The sequence below is a fragment of the Mus musculus genome, chromosome 2 (assembly GCF_000001635.26).
Source record: "Mus musculus strain C57BL/6J chromosome 2, GRCm38.p6 C57BL/6J".
Lineage (NCBI taxonomy): Eukaryota > Metazoa > Chordata > Mammalia > Rodentia > Muridae > Mus > Mus musculus.
In genome coordinates this window covers 74,824,775-74,851,063 of record NC_000068.7, presented here as the reverse complement: position 1 = coordinate 74,851,063, position 26,289 = coordinate 74,824,775, and the positions used below count along the sequence as shown (strand labels likewise).

Below are 26,289 nucleotides of genomic sequence, written 5' to 3'. Positions count from 1 at the left end.
AGAAAGAAAATCACAGGGAAAATAATCACCAAAAGGAAAATTATTTTCTTTTGAACCGAAGTCATAAAGGTATCTTTCATTAAAAATAACCAAGCACTTAGCTTCCAGAATATACTAAACACTACCCAGTGTGATAAGTAAAATTTGAATTTTCTGATGGCGTAATTGGCTATTAAAATGTCCACTGTTTGATATCTGGTATCTTCTAGAAAATATACAGTTTATGGATACTTGTCACATTGTTTTGACCAATTTTATACATCACACATGACGCCTTTAGCTGATTCTTCTAAACAGATGCTGCTCCTCTCTATACAGAAGAAAATTACTCTATAAAGTTTATATCAGATATGTGGAAAAGTCACATTTATAGTCATGGCTACTATCAGCTGTCAAGCCAAAGAATATTGAGGAAAACCAGGAATTTTTAATATATGCTGGTTAATTTATCATCTAAGTGACATATGTAGGATAAAAAATTGAAATGGTTAAGCAAAATTCCATTATTTTTAAAAGAACTTTTTTGGTGTTATTTCAGTTGCAACTGTGATTGAGAAACTATAGTGAAAAAAACAAATTAATAGGAACCATAAGAACAATAATATATACCACGTTGGGTTTTTCCTTCCCTTCCAGGAAAAACTTAAATATCAACTTTTAAAATAGTGGTAGTCTGACATTTTGCTTTGTACAACAACTGATTAAACCATCTAGACTCTGGCTGATCAAACTTGACAACATTTCTACTTGGAGCTGGAGAGCTCATTGCTGAGAGCTGACCTATATACACTGTGGAACAGTGAGCAGTGTCCCTGGTGTCTGCCCAGTAGGGATATCCAATGGCACTCCTCCAACATTTCTGACAACCCAACGTGCTTAACCACTGTCATGTCCTCAAGGAGCCAAACACTCCCTAGCTGAGTTATATTGTCCTGTTTGTTCAAAATTAATAACTGCAGTACTCCCTACAATAATACTATTTCACTTAAGGGCCCTTCTTCATAAAGGACCCTTAGATGACTTCAATAAGGAGTAAACCTGCTGAAATCACATACAAAATAGCCTGGGTACCATTTTTCTTTCACTACATGCACTGGAAAATTTTCTGGAAAAAAATGTTAATTAACCTTGTTAAATTCTTAAAGTGCTATCTCCCAAATGACAGTTAAAAGTGGTCAAGAAACACTGCATCATCTAAAATAGTCACTATGCCCTAAAGATGTCTTTTCAAAGATAAAAAATTGAAAATATTATCTTACACACAGCAAATAATGTATTTGCACTGTTGTTTATCAGGCAAGACCACTTCACCACACTAACAAACCATTTATACAATATATATCTGAGTACATTCTTTATTTCAGGCAACTATGTTTTATACATACATATATACATATATACATATACATACATACATATATACTATGTCATATATTTATATATGACACTAAAATGCTATTTATCTCACTAAAAAAAAGATTAAGAAAAGCTGTATAAAGTGTTTTTGTGTATGTATGTATGTATGTGTATATATATATATACATATATATATATATAGAGAGAGAGAGAGAGAGAGAGGGAGAGGGAGAGAGAGATTGCACATAACTGGAAATTTGTTTATCAAAGTTAAGATAAAAAGAAAAGAAAAATTAGTTAAATAACATTTAAAAACAAAATAAAGGCAAAAATTACAATGTATATTCTTGGTAAAAGATATAAAACAAATGTAAACAACTAATAAATTATTGTCCAAGCACATTTTTTCCCATCGTTTCTGCCTTAAAGCAAAGATAAGCTGAATGCCATACTATCTTCTGTCATACTAGATGCTTGTATTAAACCTGGAGGTTATCAAATTAAATAAAATAAATGAGATGACCTAAAATTAAATGCTTAGCATTATGCCTCCAAAGCAACAAAAGCTTGATAAATACTTTCTCTCCTCCCATTTCTTTGTCCACCAGCAGCTCTCAGTCTTATCTACAATAAATGTTACAGATCTACAGATTCCTTTTATATGCAGCACAGTAAATCTTCTTTGTGATTCAAACTATATAAACTACGTACCTAAGCAGCTAAACATGTAAAATGCTTATATAAACTGTAATTTTACAACTTACAAAAACATATACTTTTTCCAAATAAACAATTCTCCATGTATTCCATAATACAATTTAAAGTTTACACTGCTAAAAGTTATTTTTTGGATTATCCAACTTAAAAAAACCACTGCAGTCAATAAGGGGACTGGGAATAATAAACACACATGTAATCAGTAAATATATAAGGAGTAGCTAGAAAGAATCTGCTTGAAGAGTAACAGATGGAATTAAGGTCAGCATGTGTGCAATGAACAGAATGATTAAAAATATGTAGTAACTCTTTACAAATAAGTTAGAAAATAATTTTAAGTCTGTAAGTGAAATTATCACTCCAAATCAAATACTATTATATCTAACCAAAAGTAAAACAATTGCTAAGACAGAACATGCAATTTTGCTTAAAGGAACAAATAATGAAATTTATTTTGCATAGTGAAAGCTGAAACTCCTATATAGAATTATACTGCACAGAAGAGTGAGATTATACTGATAATGCTAAGTCTCACAGAAAGACTCTAAACATACAGTATCAGACACTCAGTGGGGGTGAACTGCAACTCCAAATGATATAAATCCTTTAGCACTAAGAACAAAATTACATTATTTACATATTTACCTGCACAGCAAGAGATGCTGCATTGTCAGAAAGCAAAATTTGCTCCCCTGTGGAAACATAATGAAAGGTTCAAAGTTTAACTTCTAAATAAGCAAAATATACTTATAATATTTTAAAGTGATTTTTATTTTTTAAAAAATCCTACACTAATGAAATTATGAAGATGTGTATCAATGTTGTTATGCAATAATTTCGGTTACATTACTATGTATAAATAATGATAAATTAAGACTGTTCTAAAATTTATTTGATCATTTATCTCATTTTATCAACAATTAAAATTGTTTATTTAAAAACCACTTATTTTGTAAGTTTTAAAAAATCTTTTCTTTTAATTAAAATGAAGTAAAATAGTATCTGTTCAAATCTTTCTAGTTAAAAGTAAAAGCATTCACAACCATATAAACCAGCTAACAGTTAATATTGCACAGTGTGTCTAGGTCTGTCACACAAAAGAAAGATGACAAGTTCACTGCAATAAAAATTCCATGCTTAGAAGACGGGGGCTGCTGCCTATTAGTCTTCATTACTTTGCAGTCTTCTGACAACTGTAGCAGGCTGCTGAGCCCCAAATGGGGTCCATAATGTGATCTGATGATATATGAAGAGCTGCTAAAGGGAGCCTGAACCATCCTAGCCTATACATTTTAACAGTTCCTTTTTACTGAGAGCCCACTTTACCACAGGACTTCAAAAATCTGCTGTCTCAGCTATTGGTGCAGTAAATCTGCCAAGTGCTCCTGCGCCCACATCATTTTACACTGCCTACAGCAGCCAATATAATGAGTCAATAATAAACTAAGGACCCTATAGGCTATGAAGAGTTGGTTTAACTGGCAGGTACAAGTTTAGGCAAAACCTCATAGACAAATTATACAAGGGAATCCCTTCTTTGTGTTTTATATTCTCATTGCAGGAAATTATATTAGTACAGTTAGGGGCTGAAGAGTTTCGTTTATTTACTTGGTTGGTCACCTGGCTTGGTTTAATTTGGGAGTTTGTTGTTGGTTGTAAGTGTATTCTGATACAAAACCATTTTTAATTATGAATAAGAACCTACCTCTCAGTTGCTGATACAAGGTCGCATTTTCAGGCCAAGGTTCTGTAGCTGCAAAAACAAGGCAATGGTAAGTAGGCACGTGGTGCAAAGGCATATCACTAATCAGCCAGGCTCACAATATGTACGTTAGCAAGCACGTAAAGTCTACTTTAAGGTGACACGACAGCACTGAATCACACTATCTTAGACTGGATGCACTGTATGATAACTGCATACACAGGCTGGGCTCTTTTTAATGTTTTCTTTATTGTGTGGTAATGTTTTTCATAGAAAAAAAGGAAACTATCTTGACAAATTAAAAGATAATTAAAAAATAAACTTAGCTTCCTTAAAAGCAGCTATGTCCAAAATATTGTTCATACATACAAAAAAAAAAAAACCCTAGTATTTTATCCAGTACAAAACAGATAGTAAAACAATGTCCAAAACATTTTATCAGAGGCTTTTCAAAAAAGTAAAAATGTCATGCACTAGATGAAAGAACCAAGCACGCCTGTCAACAGCCTTACCACCTTTCTCTCCTGTCAACAGTCTTACCACCTTTCTTTTTTCTTTTTTTCCTTTTTTTTTTAAAGTAGTGTTTTAAAACCGTAGGGATCCCAATGACTAGGAAAGGATCTACTGTCGTGACTGCAGGACTGTCACCCTACAAAAGCTAACTGACTAGCAGTAAGCAGCGTTACAGTGTGAAACAACGTGGGTAAAGCTCAGTGTAATTCTCATGATGCTGTCCCTGACCCCGACTCTCATCTACAGAAGACTCCATCTATAGAGAACCCACAGAGAGAATAACAATCTCCCAGGGCTGAGGAAAAACATTTTAAATAGTGTCCGCTCAACTGTGCTTAAGGAAGCAAGAGTTCCATTAACAGAATACATGGAATTATCAGGATCTCCTTCACCAAGTTAGTCTTTGTAAAGGACATAAAACACCAAAATAACTAACCCTAATACAGCAACTATGACTGTTCTTAGCAAGAAAGTGGGTTGTAGTAGTTAATAATTGATGGTTTTCTAACTGTTATGCTGAGTCAGTCTCTGACACAGCAACAAGTCATTTTTAATATAGTATAATAGTTGATTTTAAAAGATATCTCCATACATAAAGCATTTTAAGATGGGTCATTTAAGAGGTAATAGGTAAAAGAGACCTATTAACCTTGTTTATAATGAGGCACAGAAATAATATTTATAAAATTCCCAAAGGATAACTATATTCAAACTCAGTCCCTGAGGAAGTAGTTGTGTTCTATACCTCTGTGTGAGCCACAATGTACCATGTCTTGCATAACATACTTGCTACTCTATTAGTTTACAATATGAGCTACAATGTAAACATTAATTCAAGTTTCAATTCTAGTAGCTCAGGAGCAGAGTGCTCACCTTGCATATGTAAAGTACTGAGTTCAAACTCAACCCACAGAGAGAGAGAGAGAGAGAGAGAGAGAGAGATAGTTATTTATCACCTCTAGTATGAAAGATTCTCCAGATCTAATCCAATAGAGTATATACCTATATGAAAGCAATAGAAATTTTGCAACATACTATCTAACTGCAAAGTTGCCCAGAAATAACAAAAGCTCTGGTATGAAAGACCTACAGTTGGAAACTAGGGTAGAGGGGGTTAATGTTTTGCTTGGTAGAATATATAAAATGCATTTCAACTCATGTTACTGAAAATAAATTCCCAGGAAGAAATTCTATTAAAACATTTGATATTTTCTTCACACTTAAAACATACCAGTTTTTAAAAGGCAAGTATAATGATGAGACCTATGTAGCCATTTTAACAGCTGGAAATTCTAGTATTCTGGATCAAAAGATGAGAAACTGTCTACTGAAAACGACAAGTTATCTAACTCACCCCTGAGCATCTTGGAGCACACAAACATTAATATGAGCCCAGTCTATGTGACCTAGAGTAAATAATTGTATTTGAAGTATAATGTGGGGGAAAAAATCACTAGTGCTATTCTATAAGTATCCCAAAAGTAAAAATCCCATGTTGGGTGGCATGTTGATGTTGATAGCTTTATAAATGATCCATGGAATTGGCATTCTAGGAAACAAGCTCTTAACTAAGTCAGTGGTTCTCAACATGTGGGCCACAATCCCTGGGGGCTCGAGCAAACTCTTTCATAGGGGTCATATATCAAATATTTACAATTATGATTTATAACAACAAAATTACACTTATGATGTAGCAACGGAATAACTATATGGTTGGGGTTCACAACATGAGGATCTGTATTAAAGAGTCACAGCAACAGGAAGACTGAGAACCACTGACACAAGTAGATCTAAGGATCATTAAAATTATCACCCACATATGACAAAATATAAAGGCTACTTCTTGCACAGACATTAATTAAACCCTTTTATTGCAACACCTGACAAAAGATTCAGTCCAAAAAGTTAAGTTTTTCTGTTTTTCTCTTTGCCAATGTCAAGCAAGTCAATCCCCATGCCATCATTTGCCCCAGAGTTACGTGTCAAATAAAGAGAGGTAGACATTTTTAAAGCACTGTGATGATAATAGAGACTTATAATACCTGTAGCATTTTTAAAATTAATTTTGAGACGATAAAATATTTTTCAATTTTTAGCTGTCCTTCAGTTGTCTGGAAATGTTTAGACCACAAAACTTCCAATAATAAATAATACTTCATATCACTTACCCCTATGTACTTTCAACTTCTACTACTAAAGCAACTCACTAATATGAAAGGCCATTTTAAATATCCTTAAGAGAAAGAGCAGCCTCATCTACTAAAGGTAACACTAAAATAGTTTCTTAAAAGGGAATTGGTAAAACTCTATCTTGAAAAACCAAAAATAAGGGAGGGGAGTAAAAAAGTGGAAGTTAGGCAAAAGGGTTGTCCAATACTGCTAAGGCGCAAGTTACTTATGCCTAAACCATACCAAGAGTTACATGTGGCTGAAGTAGAAATTTCTGGTTTCCTTGTAGACTCACTTATATCATGTGATATTTTTCTGGAAACTGTCTTATGAGAGGATGTTTCTGCTATAACAGACACCCGAAAGGATGTTTTGCTAAGAACAGACGTGATGTTTTTCTGAAGGCAGCCTGTGGAAAGGGCATGCATGTGGTGTTTGGATAGCATGATGCTTGAGAACTCGTACTGTTTAATGGCTCAACCGTCAGTGGACAATGTGGGATGGTACTGGTATGCCTGTCATTCTTTGTTGGTCGTCCTTGGGCTTTGCTAACACTGGTTTTCGTTGCTGACACCTGGAGGTATTCGTATACTACTGTTTGTCGAGACTTCACCGAGAAGAAAACACCAATAAACTCGGGCAGTGTTCCAGCAGATTCTTAATGCTTCTTCGGACTCGGACTAATTGGAAGAGCCTTAAGGTTTCTTCTAGCTCAATCTGCCATTGTTGATTCATAGATGGTGTTTGTGAATAGACTGAGTTGCTGTGCTGATGATTCATGTGAACTAAACTACTACTATCCTGACAACACAGATTAGATTTACTCCAAAGAAATATTTCTAAACAAACATCCTTCTTTGCTCTATTAACCTTCCCTTTTCACTACCTCTGGTGGGCGGTGGGGTAAAAGAAATGTTAAAACATTTAAAAACATTTATTAAAAATAGATTTTAAAAAATCTATGCCATAGGGACTGTAGAGATGTCTCAGCGGTTAAGAGCACTAGCTGGTCTCCCAGCGGTCCTGAGTTTAGTGCCCAGCAATCACACATAGGCTCACAGCTATCTGTAATGGAATCTGATTCCTCTCCAGGTGTGTCTGAAAATAGCAACAGCATACTCATATATATATATAATACATTTTTTAAAAATCTAAGCCTACATGCAGTTCTTGCAATAAAAATCCATGTCCCAGATCATGTCTCAGCTCCTTCTTGCTCTTAGGAAAATCACACTCTCTACCCATCACACATGCCTCCTTCCCACTCTGAGTTCCATCCATAACGACCCTCCATCCAGTTTCTGAATGCACCACAATTTCTCCTGCCCCAAAACTCGTTTCCTCTACTTAGAATGACCTTTTCCCCATCTTGTGTCATCACATCTCAGCTCAAATGTCACTTGCTCAAGTAGACTCTGGTTTATAGACATATAATCTGTGCAGCTGAACAGAGCCAGCAATCAGGAAGGACCTGTGAAGAGGAAATTTCTGATTTCTTAGGAAACTCAGTTGTGTCCCATGATGTTTTTCTGGAAGCTGTCTTGTGAGAGGATGTTTTGCTGAAGCAGACATATGTGAGGGTAAATGATATTTTGCTGGAGCGGATGTTTAAGAGGGCATGTGATGTTTAGAAAGAATATAAATACAACCCTACAGACAGTGAGGGGATGCTCTTGCACTGCTACACCTTGTAACACTTCACTGGTCTTCACTGATCTTCACTTCGTTGACAGAACACATTAAAGAATTTCTCATAATATTCAGATTGATTCTTGCCACTTCTACTGACTCCTACCAATTCAGTGGAACTTGCAGTTTCTGCTGGATTGATTCATGTTTGGTGTTTGCTATTGGACTGGACTGCTGATATCCTGACAATGAAGATGGAATCGCCCCAAAGAACTACTTCTAAACAGGTCCACAACCCCCTTTTCCTATTAACCTTCTTTCTCTGCTACCTCTGGTCAGTGGGCTAAAAGGGAGGTAATCCCAGCACTCGGGAGGCAGAGGCAGGCGGATTTCTGAGTTCGAGGCCAGCCTGGTCTACAAAGTGAGCTCCAGGACAGCCAGGGCTACACAGAGAAAACCTGTCTCGAAAAAACAAAACAAACAAAACAAAACAAAACAAAACAAGAACCCTAATTAAAGCAGGTTTTGAAAAATCTAGGCCTAGAGACCTATGAAAGTGTTCTGCCGCCCTGCCCGAGTCCTAGAATCTTTACAGTTGTAGGCAAGAGCTTCAAATTTCCATTTTGCACTGTATCCTACAAATGGTACTGTTGCGCTATCCCTAGGAAGTCTTTATTGATCCCTCTAAATTACTCAAACACTTTCTTTCACAGACACCCATTATACCACTTATCACAGTCAATATTTTTATAATCTGAGTGTTTAGTTATGTCTCCAAGCAGAAAATAAACTGTGAGTCCAGAATTCATATCATTGTTAGAACCTAGCACACAGAAAATGCTGGCTAGGTAAATGTTGGGTTTTATTATTACCCTGCATCACTTTATGCTGAGTGCTGCAAAGAAGATAAGGCAACTACACCAGGTGGAGAAACATTTAAAAAGAAAGAAACCTATTGACATCTTCAACTTGAACTTGTTTAACTCTTCCTACTTTCACTCGTAGTGTAAACTTTTTGTGTGTCTGATTTATCTAATAAAGGAATCAACAACCATGACTGCTAACTCTATTTGGGCCTGCATACTGAAATACTGCATTAATGAGGATGTAGATTGTAAATGATGAACCCTGGGTTAAAGTCACAGGATGCAGAAAGCATTAACAGTGAGACAGCATGAATAGAGTTTAGGCCTTAGCATTAATATCTGATTGTTATGATTTGAACATTAAATGCCCCGCATAAGCTCCTGTGTTAAAAGGTTTGGTGGCCAGCAGAAACTACTATGGGAAAACCTATAAACTTTAGGAGGTAGGACCTGATTAGAGGTAGTACATCACTGGGGATATACCTTTGAAGGCCATGTTACCCTACTATGTGGCCACCAGCAAGTGACCTCACTCTGCCTTGAGTTCTCCATAATGACTGCCTTCCTTTTCAGTCCCACAGCAGTCGGGATGGCTTACCAGGCGTGGGAACCTCTGAAGCCACAAACAAATACTTTCTGCTTTGTCTTTTTCATAGGAATTCATCTCAGTAACAAGGACACTGATGAAAACTATATAGTTAAATGTAAAATATCAAATAGAAATGTTAAGTTTTAGGGTTTATAGTTGCATAAGAAATGCATGGCTAATTTACAGGTACTTTCTTCTGTACGTCAAAGGATTATCTTGTATAGTACAAGATATACGCTCTAGCCCACATGGCAGAATGTTATTCTAATTAGTTACTTATTGCAAGTTCACCATGGAACCCAGGTATTCATGTGCTCCTAAACAAGAAAGAATCCTTTTCTTTCTTGGATAAAATCAGTTTTTGACAAAAAAAAAGGCTGAGGGAAAAACAAACATAAATTAGTAGAGTAATAGGGTCTCTGGGTCCCTAACCACATAACACTAAGACTAAGACCTTTCTTTCTGGCCAACGAGAATATGTCAACTTTTTCCTGAATACTTCAGACTCTCTTACTTTTATGAATTTGCTCAAATTGTTTCCCTGCAATATTCTTTTTACTGGCAAATATTCAATCAGACATCTTCAGAAACAATGTCACTTCCATCAAGAAGGCTCTTATAATTAATACAATTTCTCTTTTATATGTACTGTCCACATAGTTTGTATTCGCCTTATGTCATACATTATTTTCTACACTATCATACTGTTATGTCAATATTCTATCTCTAATTTCCGAAGGAATAAATTCTTCGATAGAATTTTATTCCTATAGTCCTGAAAAGTTATTTGTTAAATCTTGGACACTCAATTGCTTCAAATAAATCACAGAAGTTTTAATAATACACACCAGAATATTACATTTGAATTTATCAAGTTTTAATTTGTTGTCTAATTACCATATCAAACTAATCTATGTTGAAGTTTGTTGTTTTGCTATATATTGTAATGCTAAATACTGGCCCCCAAGTCCTAATTACCCCCAGGGACAAGAGAATTTACACAGGACCCAAGTCTATGTAACCTTACCCCAAGTTATCCCTGATTAGAGAATAAAGATGCCTACAGCCTATAACTGAGCAGAAGAGAGAGAAGCAAAGTTTCGGTTCCTGGGCTTGGGGTCTGAGGCAGAAACCACAAGGAAGGAGAGAGAAGGAGAGAAAAGAACTAGACTAAGTCTCAGAGCACTCTATGAGCATATCCCAATTAGTGCTACTGAAAAGTTAGCCAGTCCTTTACCAACTTTCTATTGTGCCCTAGTCAATGCCCTGATTATTTCTTACTTAGTGTCTTCCTTTACCAAGAGCAAAAAAGGATGTCTCTAGGTTTTAGTCTTTAGGGAATAAAGAAGGGTTATTTTTATGCAAGTGGGTATTTCTTAAACTTTTAAAATAGATCTTCTCTACCATTTTATGTATATTTATGTTGAGGAAGACAAAACAAAATTAAAAAGGAACAAGACAGGTGGCATATCCTATTATTACATCACTTGTTAGGCTAAAGCAGAAGGGGATCAAAAGTACCAGGCAAGCAAAGGTGGCATATAGACACTGTCTTAATAAACCAAAATTGTTAAGTTTAAAAAATTAAGTTAAATAAACAACTCTTAAGTTTGTTAGAGCCATACAACAACGGCTCTAACAGTGATTAAAAGCCAACATTATACATGATAAGGTAACAATCAAAATATAAATATTTGCTCAACATTATTTTAATTGTATTTAAGCTATCCTTAAGCTTTATAAATAAATATAATCCTAAAAAGAAATCAATATTCTTTATAAGTTGTCCATTAGAACACTATTGAAATGACTGGTAGCAGATAAATCCCCAGAAGTATTATTAGGTCTCTTATTTACACATTACTTGTAGTGTCTTCAATGTCAAGCTAAGTGCTAAGTCATTCTGGTGGCAGATGATCCTTCCATCCCATTCACTCAGGGTATTTCACACGACGAAAGTGATGCTCTAATAAAAAAAGTTTAGATTCCAATGCCCATTTCTTGATCTAATAGAAGACGACAAGAGACAGGCCATGAAAAAAGGTCCCCTCTGTTGTTGGTTTCTCATGTTTTAAAATTCTGCATTTCTAATGTACAACATGACTCCTCTGGCATATGAACATAGGTGAAGACATAATTTGTAGAATAATAGGCACTAATATTACATGCCACTTCAATTCTGTCATTTTTCCAATCCATCAAATTGATTAATGCTATAATAAACTCTACACAAACCTATCATTTGTGCACTAATGAAGTCAAACTCAGTATCCTTAGGCAACTATTCTAAAAGCTCACAGATGTGATTTCTCCAGCCTAGCAACACTACTGAGGCAGTGTTAGAGAAAAGGAAAAAGACAGGAGTGCAGTCAGTCTACCCCCAAAATCGAATGACTTTCTGCCAAAGTTGTAAATGCAAATACTAGCAATATAATAAAATGTTCAAACAAGTAATTGGCTGATCTTAAACAATCAAGTTACTACTTAACACAAAGAAAACAAGAAATAAATTAGACACAGAACTGATTATCTCAATGATGTCAACAAATACACTAAGTTTAAAACCCATCATCTTTTAAGCAAATATAGTTAAATAGGTTTTTAGGATAATTAGACTTAAAATATATGACTATCAAAATGAGAATTTTTAAAATGCTGTACTAGGTATTAAATTCAACATTAATTCAACCTGCAAACTATAGAAAAAGCCAACAACACATCCCAGCTAAAAATCACAAGATGACTAAATAATGTCCCCAAAGTACAGTTGAAGACAGGGTGTTTTAAAGCCTTTACAGCAAATGTGTTAAGAAGTGACTCTTCCCAAAACAGGAGATTAAAATCAGTCTTCCAGGGATGGGGAGATGAGATGGTTCGGCGGTTAAAAGCACAGACTGCTCTTGTAGAGGACCCAAGTTCAGATTCCAGCACTCACCCACGTTGAGCAGCATACATTCACCTATAACTCCAGCTCCAGGGAATCCAATGACCTCTTCTGGCCTCCAAAGGCACTTGCACTTACATGCATATACCCCCATAGAAACATAATTAAAATAAAAATAATTTTTAAAAACCTCCCACCTCAACAGTTTGAGAGATCATTTCATGCCAGAAAATGACTCGTATTTTTAAAAAGGAGAAATGCAGGAGCCATGTTGTCATTTTCATACACCTAAAACACAAGTAGGTACATTGTGTAGCATAGGATAAGGCAATTTAGAATGCACTGCAAGGAAGTGCATATACAAAGATTAAAGACTAACAGATTCAAATAAGGGTTCTGTGAGGCTTGGAATGTACCTCAATTATTATAGAGCTTGCCAGGCATGCACAAAAAACTGGGAGTACCCTATAAGCCAGGTGCTATGGCACATGCCTATAATCCCAGCACTCAGAAGGTAAAAGCAGTGGAATCAGAAGTTCAAATTCACCCATGGCTACATAACAAGTTCAAGGTCAGTCAGGATTGAGAGAGAGAGAGAGAGAGAGAGAGAGAGAGAGACAGACAGACAGACAGACAGACAGATTGATTTGTGACTCTGAAAGTTTCTTAGAGTTACAGTGTTGGTTACAACTTATCTTAAGTCCTTAGGAAGAAACTTATTGATTGGTATCAGAGCCTTTGTTGCTTGTGATGTATGATGTGTGAATGTGTAAATACATAAACCGCACATAGCATTTCAGAAAGTAAATTTACCAGGGTATGTATGTGTGTATGTGTGTGTGTGTGTGTGTGTGTGTGTGTGTGTGTGTGTGTATGTATGTATGTATATATATATATATATATATAAAGAATGTCCAAGAGACACAGGTGACACTTAAGATTAAACTCTTTTCATCTCTTTCATTCATTTAGCTCTGATAAGGTAATATTATATTAAGGACCTATGTAGATTAATTGAGATTTTTGACCACCTTACTCTACCTACTCAAGCATGTACTTGTGGATATGGCTATGTATTAGAAGATGCTTTAGTGATGTGTGGTAATTCTCAGATTCCTCCCCCCATTTAAATGAACAAAGAAGTTATTAAAAACCTAAATGGCTTTAATAAGGCAAAGATGAATATAAAATGAATATAAAATTGTCATTGTACTCCAGAATCTAATTTTATTAACTGGGTAGGGTGGAAGGAAAGGAAACAAGGGATACCAACCATTTACAGCACAGTAAGTGAAAACAGGTGGTATAGAGGAAAAGTTTAGGTCTCAAAGTCACTTAGATTCTCCCAATTCTACAATTTATCATCTGAATAACCTTGGACAAGTTGCTTAACCTTCTCTTGCCTCATTATCTTACTGTAAAAGAGGAAATAGTCTCTAAGTCTTCTAAGATGGTTGAAAGAATAACGTTAGGATATTAAGTATCCTCATTCCCATCACATGGAAAGCAGAGACAGGGATCCCTGGAGCAAGTCCAGATTAGCCATAGCCACTATTAGTGAGCTTCTGTTTGCACTGAGAGAAGCCCTGACTCACTTAATAAGGTGAACATCAGTAAAGACAACAGAGGTCTAGAACACACACACACACACACACACACACACACACACACACACGGAGAGGGAGAAAGAGAGGGAGAGGGAGATAGAGACAGAGCTGATCTGCACAGCAGTTGCTACATTATTCAAAAAGAAAAACAAAATCCAATTGATTCATTTCATTTAACATTTTATCTACAGATCAATAAAGTCAATTAGCTATGCCACAAAAGATAATCTAAAACAGTAAATTGAAATACAAAGATTTGTCTTTAATCTGTAGTCCATGATTTCTAAAACACAAGCACATGGCAAGATGGAGACATCTTTTTGGGGAGTATAATGATTTCATTTTAGGTGTCAACTTGTTTGGATCAAGGGCTACTGAGAGAACTATTAAGGTGTGATTTGTGAGTGTGTCTGCGAGTTTGTTTTCAAAAGAGACTGGTAATTAAGTATTTCGCTGCCGTGCCCCCCCCCCCGGCCCCCGCAAACAGCTAAGGGACCAAAGGAAATAAAAATTTCACAGAAAGGCCAAGCCCACTGTGGGTAGTACAATCTCTGAGCATGAAAGCCATGGGAAACAACCCTGTTGGGAGCCAGATCATTCCAAGGCTTTCTTAGAGGCTCTGATGAAAGTACAAATGGAACTTCAGCTCTATGTCCTTGCCCACTGGCAGACTTGACAAAGGCAAGAATCTAGCTTTCCCTACTGAAGGGCTGTGGTTATCAGTCCTAAGGCAGAGCTGTGCCTGAGTACCCTGTTCTCTTTGCCAACACTGTTTATTTAGCTTTCTGCTGACTTCAGCCCATTTCTCCCCTATAAAAGGTATCTAAGACACTGCACTTAATAAACTTGCATAAGCATAAGCTACCAGCTTAGCAAGACCTCCTTATTCCAGCTTCTTGTCTTCTCTATCTTCTCATCTCTAGTCCTCCCTTTCAACACCTGAACGTGAAGGACCCTTATTCCTGTGGGTTGAGATCACAAGCTGATAAGAACATTCCTCCATGATTAGTTACTGCCTACCTTGAATTTTTTCCTTGACTTCCTCTGATGGTGGACTATAAAATATAAGATGAAATAAGCATTCGCCCTACCACAAGGAAAAAACTGGAAAAGATTCATGGTCCCTTCCTCCCTCTTCCACCTTCTGCTTGCTTCCTTCCCTTCCCTCCCCAACTTCCACCCCGGGACATTGGAACTACAATCCTTGGACTCTTGAGACTTCATATCAGTCATTTTGTGGGTTCTCTAAGCCCTTCAGTTTTGGGCTGAAACATCAGCTTCTCTGGTTTTCAGAACTTCAGATTTGGACTGAGCCCACTACAGTCATCCCACTGTCTCCAAGTTATAGAGGGCCTGTGTGAAACATCTCATCCTTCATAATCAAATAAGCTAATTGCCCAAATAAATTTCCTCTCACATATTCATGTCTATCTATACCTGTGCCCTACTGACTTTCCTTCTCTGTAGGAACACTAATACAGAGGGAACTCTATAAAGAATAACTCATTATTCCAACTGAAGAACAAAAACACCTAAATACCAGTTAAATAGCTAACATATTATAACTAGTTCTCATCACTAGCCAAATTAGTGTCTCTAACTGATAATAGTAATAGTAAGAACAATGACAACATAATAGCTCTTTAATGAAACATGCAAATCAGAAGCATTACTTATATGTCAAGATGTTTGCTTATTTTGGGGTTTTGGGGTTCTGAGGACTGAACCCTGGGCCTCAGGCATGCCACAAAAGCATGCTAGATAAGTATTCTACTGGGCTATGTTCCCAGCCTCAAAACATTTTCATTTAACATAAAGACTAATAAGCAAAGGTAGCTAACAAATGGCCAAATTATTACTCAGCAGTCAGTAACAACGGCCTTTTAATGATAAACAGATGATAAAATTTATTTATATGAAGTTTTGCCAATGCTTAGGTTGACCAGATAATAAAATATATGTGAAAAGATATTCTATTATATCTAAGAATGTTGTATTCAATAGGATAAATACACACCAAAACCTTTCTTTTTTTAATTCAAGGGCAGATTGAGTTATAAAGAAGTTTCTGTGGCTTAGAAAAGTTCTTAGTGATAAAAATATACAATTAGCACAAAAACACACAATGAAATGCTTTTTATGGCTTCTATTTTGCTAACATAGTTACTGTTAATGCAAATTGTCATGATAAAATGACTTTTTATGAAAAGAGCCTTCATTACTAACCCATCAAATTTCATTTTTATTACTGATGTAAAAAAGTTCAAAACCATGATTCATTTATAGACTATACAAAAATAAGAAAAGAGTTCAAGAATAGAGGGTCATTTACAAAGCAATTAAAAATTAAAGCATGAATTTTTCTTACTGGCAAGGCGAACACGTCTCTTCCCCATATAAATGAGTTTAGCTAAATTTACTGAACATTATAACTTCTGTCTTTAAAAAAAATGAAAAGTCTGAATTTTCAATCTCTTATCTATTTCGTATCTTCTATCTAATAACTACTTCTCAAGATATTTTTTAAATGTTTGAGAAATGTTAAGAAGTTTGATGATATTTTCTTTCAATTTTCACTCAAATATGGAAAGCTTAAGTTAACATTAATAACTCAAAAGCATCCACAGAGATAATACTGACAAATTTAAGAGGGTGCCCATCATCACAGCCTTTTAAGCTAAATCATTCAAAATTATGAGCTGTGAGTATAGCTGGAATAGTGGTATTGTATTTGTCTAACATACACAAGGCACTGGGTCCCATTCCAAACACATCTTAGAAAGAGGAGTTATTTAAGAGTATCAAACTGTAATAGAACTTACAAGAAAATTAAAATTGACATTACCTCAACTGCAGACAATTTTCAATAAACATGTCCTTCAAAGACTCTTAGCAGCATATTAAAGTTTTCAAAAGGAGTAAAGCATTGCCTTTAAGAATCTGGTTTGCAATATATTCATGAATACAGTAGGATCAAATAAAAGGCCATGCTTCTGTCAATCAACAATACATTGTCTCTCATCTAAAGTATAACCTTATTTTGTCTGTTTGCCTTCACCACCTGCCCCTTCAATATCAACTTCACATCTACCAACATGGTAAGTTCCATAATATAATACTATCCATATGACTGATAATGAAAAAAAAGATTATCTGAAATATGATGGCTAGTTCAATAACTTCACAGTAATTCTTTGGTGCCTTCCTCAATGTTACTGGGAAATCCTCAGAACACTGAATAAAAACAACTAAGAAAATATTTTATTTTAAAAAGCAAAACAACTGAATGTATTGTTCTCAGCACATTTAAAACATTAATGCATTTCTTCAATTATCTGTTGTGGTTTTCATCATTAAATACTTTAAGAGCTCAATATGGTCTTGTCAACAGTAGTATCACTGCCCCTTCATACCAAACTTTTAAACAATTTAAAAAATAAAAACACTTTCTGGTGGTACTGAACATCAAACTCAGGCCTTGTACATGAAAATGTTCTTCCACTGTGCCACATTACACTCCCACCAATATTGTAAGATTATTTTAGCCTCTATTTTTCCATTTATCTCAGGCTCTAGAACCTTTCTTGTTGTAATGTTCTGTACTAAGATGAGGGGAAACAGAACAAAGCATACTTTCTTATAATATAAAAACGTTTTTAAAATATGCCTGATTTTGTGTGTGTATTCATGTCCATGTCTGATGTTTGGGATCAAACCCAGGGTCACCCACGTGACAGGTAAAAGGCTTACCCCTGTGCTACACTTCATCTAACAGTGAAGGGGAAACAGTAAATGTCTTCTAGGACTGTTGAAAAAGTAAAGTTAGGACATTAAGTATCCTGGCTCCCATCACATAGGAAGCACAGAAAGGGACCCCCAGAGCAAGCTGGCTAGTCAAGCTAGCATCACTGGTGAGCTAAAACATGCTTGTTTTAATCCACTTATTTTCAAGATACTTACATTTAGGGAAATATTCATGCTCAAATATAAATAAACAAACCAGAAACTTATGTGTTAGGAACACTCGTCAATTGAAAAAAAAATGAAAATTTAAAATTCAGAGATTGTTTATAAAATGTTTAAAGGGCTGGAGAGATGGCTCAGCAGTTAGGAGCACTGGCTCACTGGTTAGGAATTTTTCCAGAAAACATGGGTTCAATTCCCAGCACTTAAATGACAGCTCATAACCATCTGTAACTCCAGTCCCACGGGATCCAACACCATCACCCAGATATACATGCAAGTAAAACAATGCCCTTAATAAAATAAAATACATTTTTAAAAAGTTTTTAGGTGAATCAATATCCAAGACCATGTTTTATCCTTTTAAAATTCCAAATCTAGCCTGTAATAATCTAGAAAACCAAATTGTTCATTCAAAGTCCTAATTTATTATTCTTTCCATGTTACTTGGGTAAAAGAGTAATTCAAATTCCTCTTCTACTTTAGGAAATTTATCCCACAAATGCAAAGAGAAAAATCATATATACCTTCAATGGCTTTGGCACACATCAACGTGAGCAAACTGACTTGCCAAATTCTCTTTTTACTCTCTAGCTAATATAGGCTGCCAGAAATATTACACAATAAGTATAGAAAAGCAAAACAAGATCAAGAGCCATTGTGATGCAGCAAAAACAACTCCTCTGGTTACTCTAAAACTAATGTGGGTGCTGCTGTGAAGGAAAATTGATACAGTTAACATTCATAACTACATGACTTTTAAAAGGATAGCGTGGCTTAAAAATGTAAAAGCTTTTTAAAAGAGGGACCAAGTCCTCCCTGAGGTCACACATTACAAAGAGAACCTAGTCCAACATGCTTCCTCTCCCTCCTAGATCCCTTGCTCCTAACAGCCTGCTTCTCAAAGCTTCTATCTGCTTATAATGAGAGTAGGAGCTGGTGTGGCTATTCTGGTGTACAGAGCACCTACTGTCTCCAATCTTTCATTTATACTGATTGATAAAATATCCTTAAAACCACAGCACTTGGAGACAGAAACAGATAAAACTGGCCTACACTGCAAGATTCAGGCCAAATGGCCTTTATTGAGACCCTGTCTCTAAAAAGCCAAACAAAACAAACAAACAAAAAAATCCTAAAAATCCATCGGTTTTTAGTTTTTCACAAGTAAATTATGGTTTCTTTATTACAATGAAATACTACATAGCCATTCAAATATGACAGCAAATAATTTCATCATAGACATGAGAAGAGATCCCATTATATCATATGACAAAAGAAATGCACCCTCTTGTATTATCTATGCCTGTATTTTTAATTTAGGAGAAAGAAATGATAGATTTGCTCAGCAAAGTTTTGAATATAAGATGGGATTTTAAAGTCTTAATTTTGGCAGCAGGCTGTCAGGTGATTTTTCACTTTACTCCTTATAGTTCTCTGTATTATTTTCATTTTTCTATAATGACCATGAATCATTACTATTATTATTATTTTAAAAAAATCTCATTTGACAAGGAAAAAATGTCCTAGACACACACATTTAAATGGTGTTGAGTCTTAAGAAGAAACAGGAGTTATTGGCGTGGCCACTTCACGTAGACAACAGCATGTACCAAAGATGGACACTACAAACAGAAAGTCTAGAGGTTCAGGGAAGGGAGTGACGAGAGGAAACTAACGTAACAGACTTGGACTTACAGAGAGGCTTTTAAGTCACTTAGCCCTATTGACTTTGGGAGACCAAGGAAGATGTTGAAACTAGAGAAGTCACACCAAATATTTTAAGAAAATAAACATTTACAAAGACAACAATCCCACTGAGACCTGTAGTATAAAGATTATTTTAGAAGAGAGCAAGAGAGACTGGAAGCCCCAAAATTAGCTAGTTCACAGATGGATAAGCCAAGTAAGCATTAAAAAAAACATACTTTTAAAAAGTTAAGAGTTGTGGACACAGAAAGTTGGTTACACTAAGGAATCAGAATGGGAAACTGTGAGTAGAAGATACACTGCTAGTAAAGAGACAATAGGGGATCACTTATACTGAGCAATTCAAAGAAAGCGTTAGTAGTTAGCTTACCATTACTCTAACAAAACACCTGACATAATCAACTTACAAAGAAGAAAAGTATGTTTATGCCTCAGTTTGGGAGGTTTTGGTTCACAGGAGGGAACTGCCTTGGACCTGTGGTGAAGCAGGTATATCAGAACAAACTGTTCACTTCATGGTGAAGACTCAGCAAAAGAGACAAAGGTCTCACAATCAGCACCTCTTAAAGTTTCTACCAATGCCACAAGTTCCCAATGCCACAGAGGGGATCAAAACTTTGAATAACATGGGTCTTTGGGGAGCATTGCAGACCCACACTAAAGCAGCTTACATGAACATGTCCTTTACAAATCAGACTCCCAGGGAAGGGACTGCAGAAATATCACACACACACACGCACACGCACAAAGAAATATCACAGGTACCAGATAAACAGTAAGATGCCTTAAATATTTCCAAAAGAAATATCAAAATGTATGCTAGCTCATGACCACTGGAAGGGAGAATAGCCAAACTATCATATATATTAAAACTCAGAGTCCTCAATTATAAAAAAAGAAAAATTCATAATTATTATTAAAACAGAACTATGTAAACATGTATCTCTATCTTACAAGTTAACCTCTTCCTTCTAAGAATACTAAATTATGACCAGAAACAAAATACTGTGGATAGCTGTTGGATCTAAGTTACATTTATAAATCACTTGAAGGTCAAGGTTAAACCCAGAATACCTTCTCTTCAGTTCTTGACTAAGTACAATCTTTTAATTTGAAAATTTAGTCACTTAAATTACAAAAGTAAAACAGGCTCACTATAGTAATCCAGATAAACCGGAAACATGACTCCTCCATTTTCTATCGTCATCTGTCATCCTCTCCTATTTTCTTGAAACTCCTAAGGAGAATTAGTTGAATTGTTCTGAAAGTTTTTCTTTGCTTAGGTAAGCATATATGTTCTGTCCGAACAGAACTTATTTAATAAGTTCATACACGACATATATAATACTACAACTTTTTACTTAATATAATTCTAGCTTGAAAGCTAACACATATCACATCTCTTTACCGTCAATACCTTTAAACACCCAAGTATACACATTGCTTTTATCATTCTATTTTATTATTATTCTTCCCACCACCAAGCCAGGATCTCTCTATATGGCCCAGACTATACCTGAACTGGCAATCCTCCTGCCTCTGCCTCCCTACTGCTACTATTACAAGTGTTCATCAGCATGTCAGAAATAAATTTGCCTTTTCAAATGACAAACATAATATTTTTAACACAGGTACAGAGTATATAAGGATTAAATCAAGCTACTTAACATATCCATAATCAATGCATCAACTTTCTTGTAGTAACATTAGAAATCTTTCCTTTTGGCTATTTTGAAATATACATTTGTGCTGGTAGGTTTCTGTCAAGTTTTCACAAACGTAGACATATTTTGGAAGTGTGAAGTCATTGAAAAAATTCTTCCATCAGACTGGTCTGTGGGCAAGTCTGTGGGGCACTTCCTTTATTAATGACTGATACCTGAGAGTCCAGTTCACTGTGGGTGGTGTGCCTACCCCTAGGCAGGTGGTCCTGGGTTGGTTGTATAAGAAAGCAGGATAAGAAAGCTACAGGGAACAAGTCAGTAAACAGTGGTCCTCCTCCTCCATAGTTGCCTGCCCAGGCTTCCCTTCATGATAGACTATGATTCAACTATAAACTGAAATACACCCTTCCTTCTTTTGGTCACAGCAATAGAAATCTAAGAAAGACAACATTACTACCACTTGTAGTCACCGTGAGAGGAAACAAACAGAAAACACACACACACACACACACACACACACACACTCATTCATTCCTTGAGTTTAAATGATTCATGTCACCATGAATGAAATAATTACCTTCCTGTTAAGAATATCTAGTATTCTTTTGTATATATGCCCATCTCTTTGATCCATTCGTCTGCTGACAGACACCTGGTTTGCTTCCATATCTTGGCTATTATGATTAGTGCTAACAATGGAATACTCTCTAACAACTCATTTATTTTAGGTACTGTTGAAACTGTTTGATTGGTATATCATAATCTGATATACATCTGAGACATCCTTATGTTTTTTACTAGTAGAAATAATGCTATAATGAAGATTATTGTATAGTTCTTTGAGGAATTGGTCCTCAAATGTCTATCAAATAAATCCACATACAGATGATTTCTGGATTAGAATATAATATCTTTGGAAATATTGCTAGGTTAGGCTCCTAAAGGGAGCCTAATTTACACTCACTAAAAGTGAGAAAGTAAGATTTCTCTACTCTATATGCCCCTGACAATACTAGAGATTATCATATTCACTTTTGCCTAAATTGAAAAATTATCAGTTACTCGTGGAGGGCAACTTTTCACCTGGTCATTCTCTAGTTGTATTTCTCCTTTTATGAAATACTTATTCAGAATTTTTTGCCTTTCTTTTGGGAGTTTTTGTTATAATTAAATGTTTTTCTTATTATATATATACATATATATAGTGGAGATTTATTTATATTTATGGTGGAGATTTTATTGTTGTTGTTTGTTTTGCTTCAAACATGTTCTCCCTATAAAGCCCAGCCAGGCTGGCTACCCTCAAGCCTGTAATAGTCTCTTGTCTCAGCCTCCCAAGTGCTTGTGACTACAAGCAAGAGCCCCACACCCAGCTCTTCATGGTGTCTTTTTTTTTAATATTTTTTTATTACATATTTTCCTCAATTACATTTCCAATGCTATCCCAAAAGTCCCCCATACCCTCCCCACCCCCAACTCCCCTACCCACCCATTCCCACTTTTTGGCCCTGGCGTTCCCCTGTACTGGGGCATATAAAGTTTGCAAGTCCAATGGGCCTCTCTTTCCAGTGATGGCCGACTAGGCCATCTTTTGATACATATGCAGCTAGAGTCAAGAGCTCCGGGGTACTGGTTAGTTCATAATGTTGTTGCACCTACAGGGTTGCAGATCTCTTTAGCTCCTTGGATACTTTCTCTAGCTCCTCCATTGGGGGCCCTGTGATCCATCCAATAGCTGACTGTGAGCATCCACTTATGTGTTTGCTAGGCCCCGGCCTAGTCTCACAAGAGACAGCTATATCAGGGTCCTTTTAGCAAACGCTTGCTAGTGTATGCAATGGTGTCATCGTTTGGAGGCTAATTATGGGATGGATCCCTGGATATGGCAGTCTCTAGCTGGTCCATCCTTTTGTCTCAGCTCCAAATTTTGTCTCTGTAACTCCTTCCATGGGTGATTGTTTCCAATTCTGAGAAGGGGCAAAGTATCCACACTTTGGTCTTTGTTCTTCTTCAGTTTCATGTGTTTTGCAAATTGTATCTTATATCTCCGGTATACTAAGTTTCTGGGCTAATATCCACTTATCAGTGAGTACATATCATTTGAGTTCTTTTGTGATTGTGTTACCTCACTCAGGATGATGCCCTCCAGGTCCCATGGTGTCTTTTAACATCAAAAACTTTCTATATTCTTATACAACCATTTCGATTATGGAATGTATACTCCATGTTTTGCTTAGAAACTCCTGCTATCCAATCTTACAAAAATAATACCCTGTATTTGCCCTTGTTTTTTTCCCTATTATTTTATTGTAAGTTCGTTTGTGCTACATTTAAATCTTTAATACATCGAGAATTAATTCATGCTATATTTTGACTTAGGAGCTGTTCCTATACTACTTTCTATTTACTGAACTATCTAGCTTTAAATATGTCCTACTACCATAACAGACCACTACAAGCACCTTAAGACAAATACAAACTTCCTGGGGATTTGTAAACTTCACTAACTGAGGTAGAATTCTGAACTTATCAAAAGTTTATCAAATACCATTTCTTGTTTTCTTGTTGAAAAGAAATCACACATTGGATATATACATTCAGAATACAAACATATACTGTGAAATGATTTATGACATAGTATCAGTCTAAAATAAACCACTGACCTCAAGTCAGAGGCCTGACTTTTTCAACCTCACTGATAAAGTCAGAGAGAAACATTACTTGAAATCTGTGTTATTTACTCAAGTCATGGGTATTTAAAGAGAACTGACAGACAGGTCCTAGGATACAATGGGAAACAAAATTCCCTGCTTTCATGAAGCTTACAATCTCTCTTCTATCCTCTCTCCTATAAAATGCTATTTTAAAGGAAATCTAAGTTCACACAAATTCAATACAATGGAAAGCGTTTCGAAAAGTTGATAACACATTATACTTTCATTTCCAATGTACTACTTTACCCCAAATACGACTGTTTATCTTAGTGACTATCTCCTCATTCGAACGTTGAAAACACTGCTGGAATTAACATTCATCCCATTAACTTGACTCTTTTTTTCTATCATAGCCACTTTCGCCAAAATAAAAACTTCAATACGAATGTGTGTGTGTGTGTGTGTGTGTGTGTGTCAAAAGATGTTTACTTTCTTTAAACTTCATGCCCATTAAGAATAATTCAAAGAATCCCACAGACTTTGCAAATGGCTTGGAGAACAACTCGGGTGACCCATCAACAACAGGTAAAGAAGGGCAGCTCAAGAGTGACAGTCACCTTAAACTTGAGAACCCAAGAGCAGAGAGGCTGCCCTATTCCCACGGAAACCTTGGGGGAGGCGAGGACCCAACCCGTGGCCACGCCCCCACCTCGATCCCCAGCCCCGGGCCTCCGCCACCTAAACCGCGGAGTCGGGGAACAAAGCGCCGCGGAGGGAGTGAGGTCAGGACTCTGTCCCTGCAGGGTGACCTTGGCCATGTGTCCTCAGTTTCCTCATCCAGAAAGTGAGGCCAAGCCTCCATGGCCGCTGCCGCCTCCACCCGGGCTGTAGACTCAGCACCCTCGACCCACGGCTACAGGGAAACTCCAGCCCTCCGCCTCCCCACGCGGATCCCCGCCGCCACCCACGCCGCCCCGTCGGCGCCCACACGGGCTACCTGCGATCTGGGAGACGAACGCTTCCGCCACCAGAGACATGTCGGCTGCGAGGTCCTGCGCGCGCGCCTGAGCTCCGCGGCGCTCGGCGCCCTCCCGCGCGACCTCGGCGGCCTTCCCCCGGCAGCTGACGAGCTTCGCTGGGCCAACGCTAAGACGAGCAGAGCTCACCTCGGCAGCGGTGGCTCGGCCCGCAAGGTTACCGCCAGGCCGACCAAGCACTTCCGGCGTCGCTGACAACGCGCGCCGGCACTTCCGGCTGCTCCGCCCCGCGCGCTCCGGACCTGCGAGAGCCCTAAGAGAGCAGGCTCTCTGGCTAGAGTCTTTTGGATTTGATTGCAACCTTTCAGCAGTTCAACAAGACAGAAACAGCTTCAAGAGGTTCAAGTGCCTGGTCTGGTTCTACTGGAGCCCAGAAACTCAGGAATTCTCTCAATTCCACTAACTGTAGGATTCGGGGTCCATAGACTGATATTAGTGTTGGTTATTTGTTCAAATGCGCTAGCCAGAAGGAGGCTTACACAGCTTGTGAGCTGAGACATAATTTAATCTTTCAACTCCAAGCACCCAAAATGAAGCTTGGAGAATAAAGCACTTCAATTACTTGTTTCTGAGTGTAGAAGGAACAAGAGTAAAAGGAAGGGCGCTAGATCCCTTGAATCTTTCCTCTTAGTCTAATCTTTTTTTTTTTTAACTATAGGTTACAATTGACCAAAAATCATAAATATTACAGAATTAGAAAATTAGAAGCATAAAGTTACACTTGATTTCAGAAATCATTTGGTGAGCCAAAGCCCCCTTTCGCTGATGAGAACATGGCTCGGAGAGGTGAGACGATGTTGTTGTGTGTGTGTGTCAGTGTATAGACCCAAGACAACTTTTGGTACTTAGTTCTCTCCAACCATGTGGGTTCCAGGGATCCAACTCAAGTCTTCAGGCTCGGTAGCATAGCCCATACACACACATGCATCAGCTTGTACAGTGGTCAGTGTCTCAGTACCTCTTCAGTTGCTCTCCATCCTCTATTTTGAGATAGGGTCTCTCACTGAGAATCTGGAGCACAAGGATTAGGCTGGCCAACAACACTCGGAACTTGGTCTGTCCCTGCCCACCTCCCACCCAACCCTAGAGTAAACTACTGTACCTGGCCTGCCTCTGCCTCCCGAGTGCTGGGATTAAAGGTGTGCACCACCACGCCTGGCGATTTTGTTTCTTGTCCACAGATCTCTGACCCTCCATTACAGTTTATTGTCTAAATTTCTGTTCATATA

At 37.0% G+C, this 26,289-nt stretch overlaps 1 protein-coding gene across 1 annotated transcript in view; it reads right to left on the bottom strand.

Annotated features, from left to right (window-relative positions):
* Positions 1-25,252, bottom strand: part of Mtx2 (metaxin 2) — a 50,937-nt gene extending 25,685 nt beyond the window's left edge. The window contains exons 1-3 of the mRNA NM_016804.4: positions 25,021-25,252; positions 3,779-3,826; positions 2,719-2,765 (exon numbers count right to left, since the gene is read on the bottom strand). Of these exons, the coding sequence (NP_058084.3) occupies positions 2,719-2,765; positions 3,779-3,826; positions 25,021-25,060 (135 nt within the window). The 5' untranslated portion in view covers positions 25,061-25,252. The remainder of the gene's footprint in view (positions 1-2,718; positions 2,766-3,778; positions 3,827-25,020) is intronic.
* Positions 25,253-26,289: the final 1,037 nt, after the last annotated feature.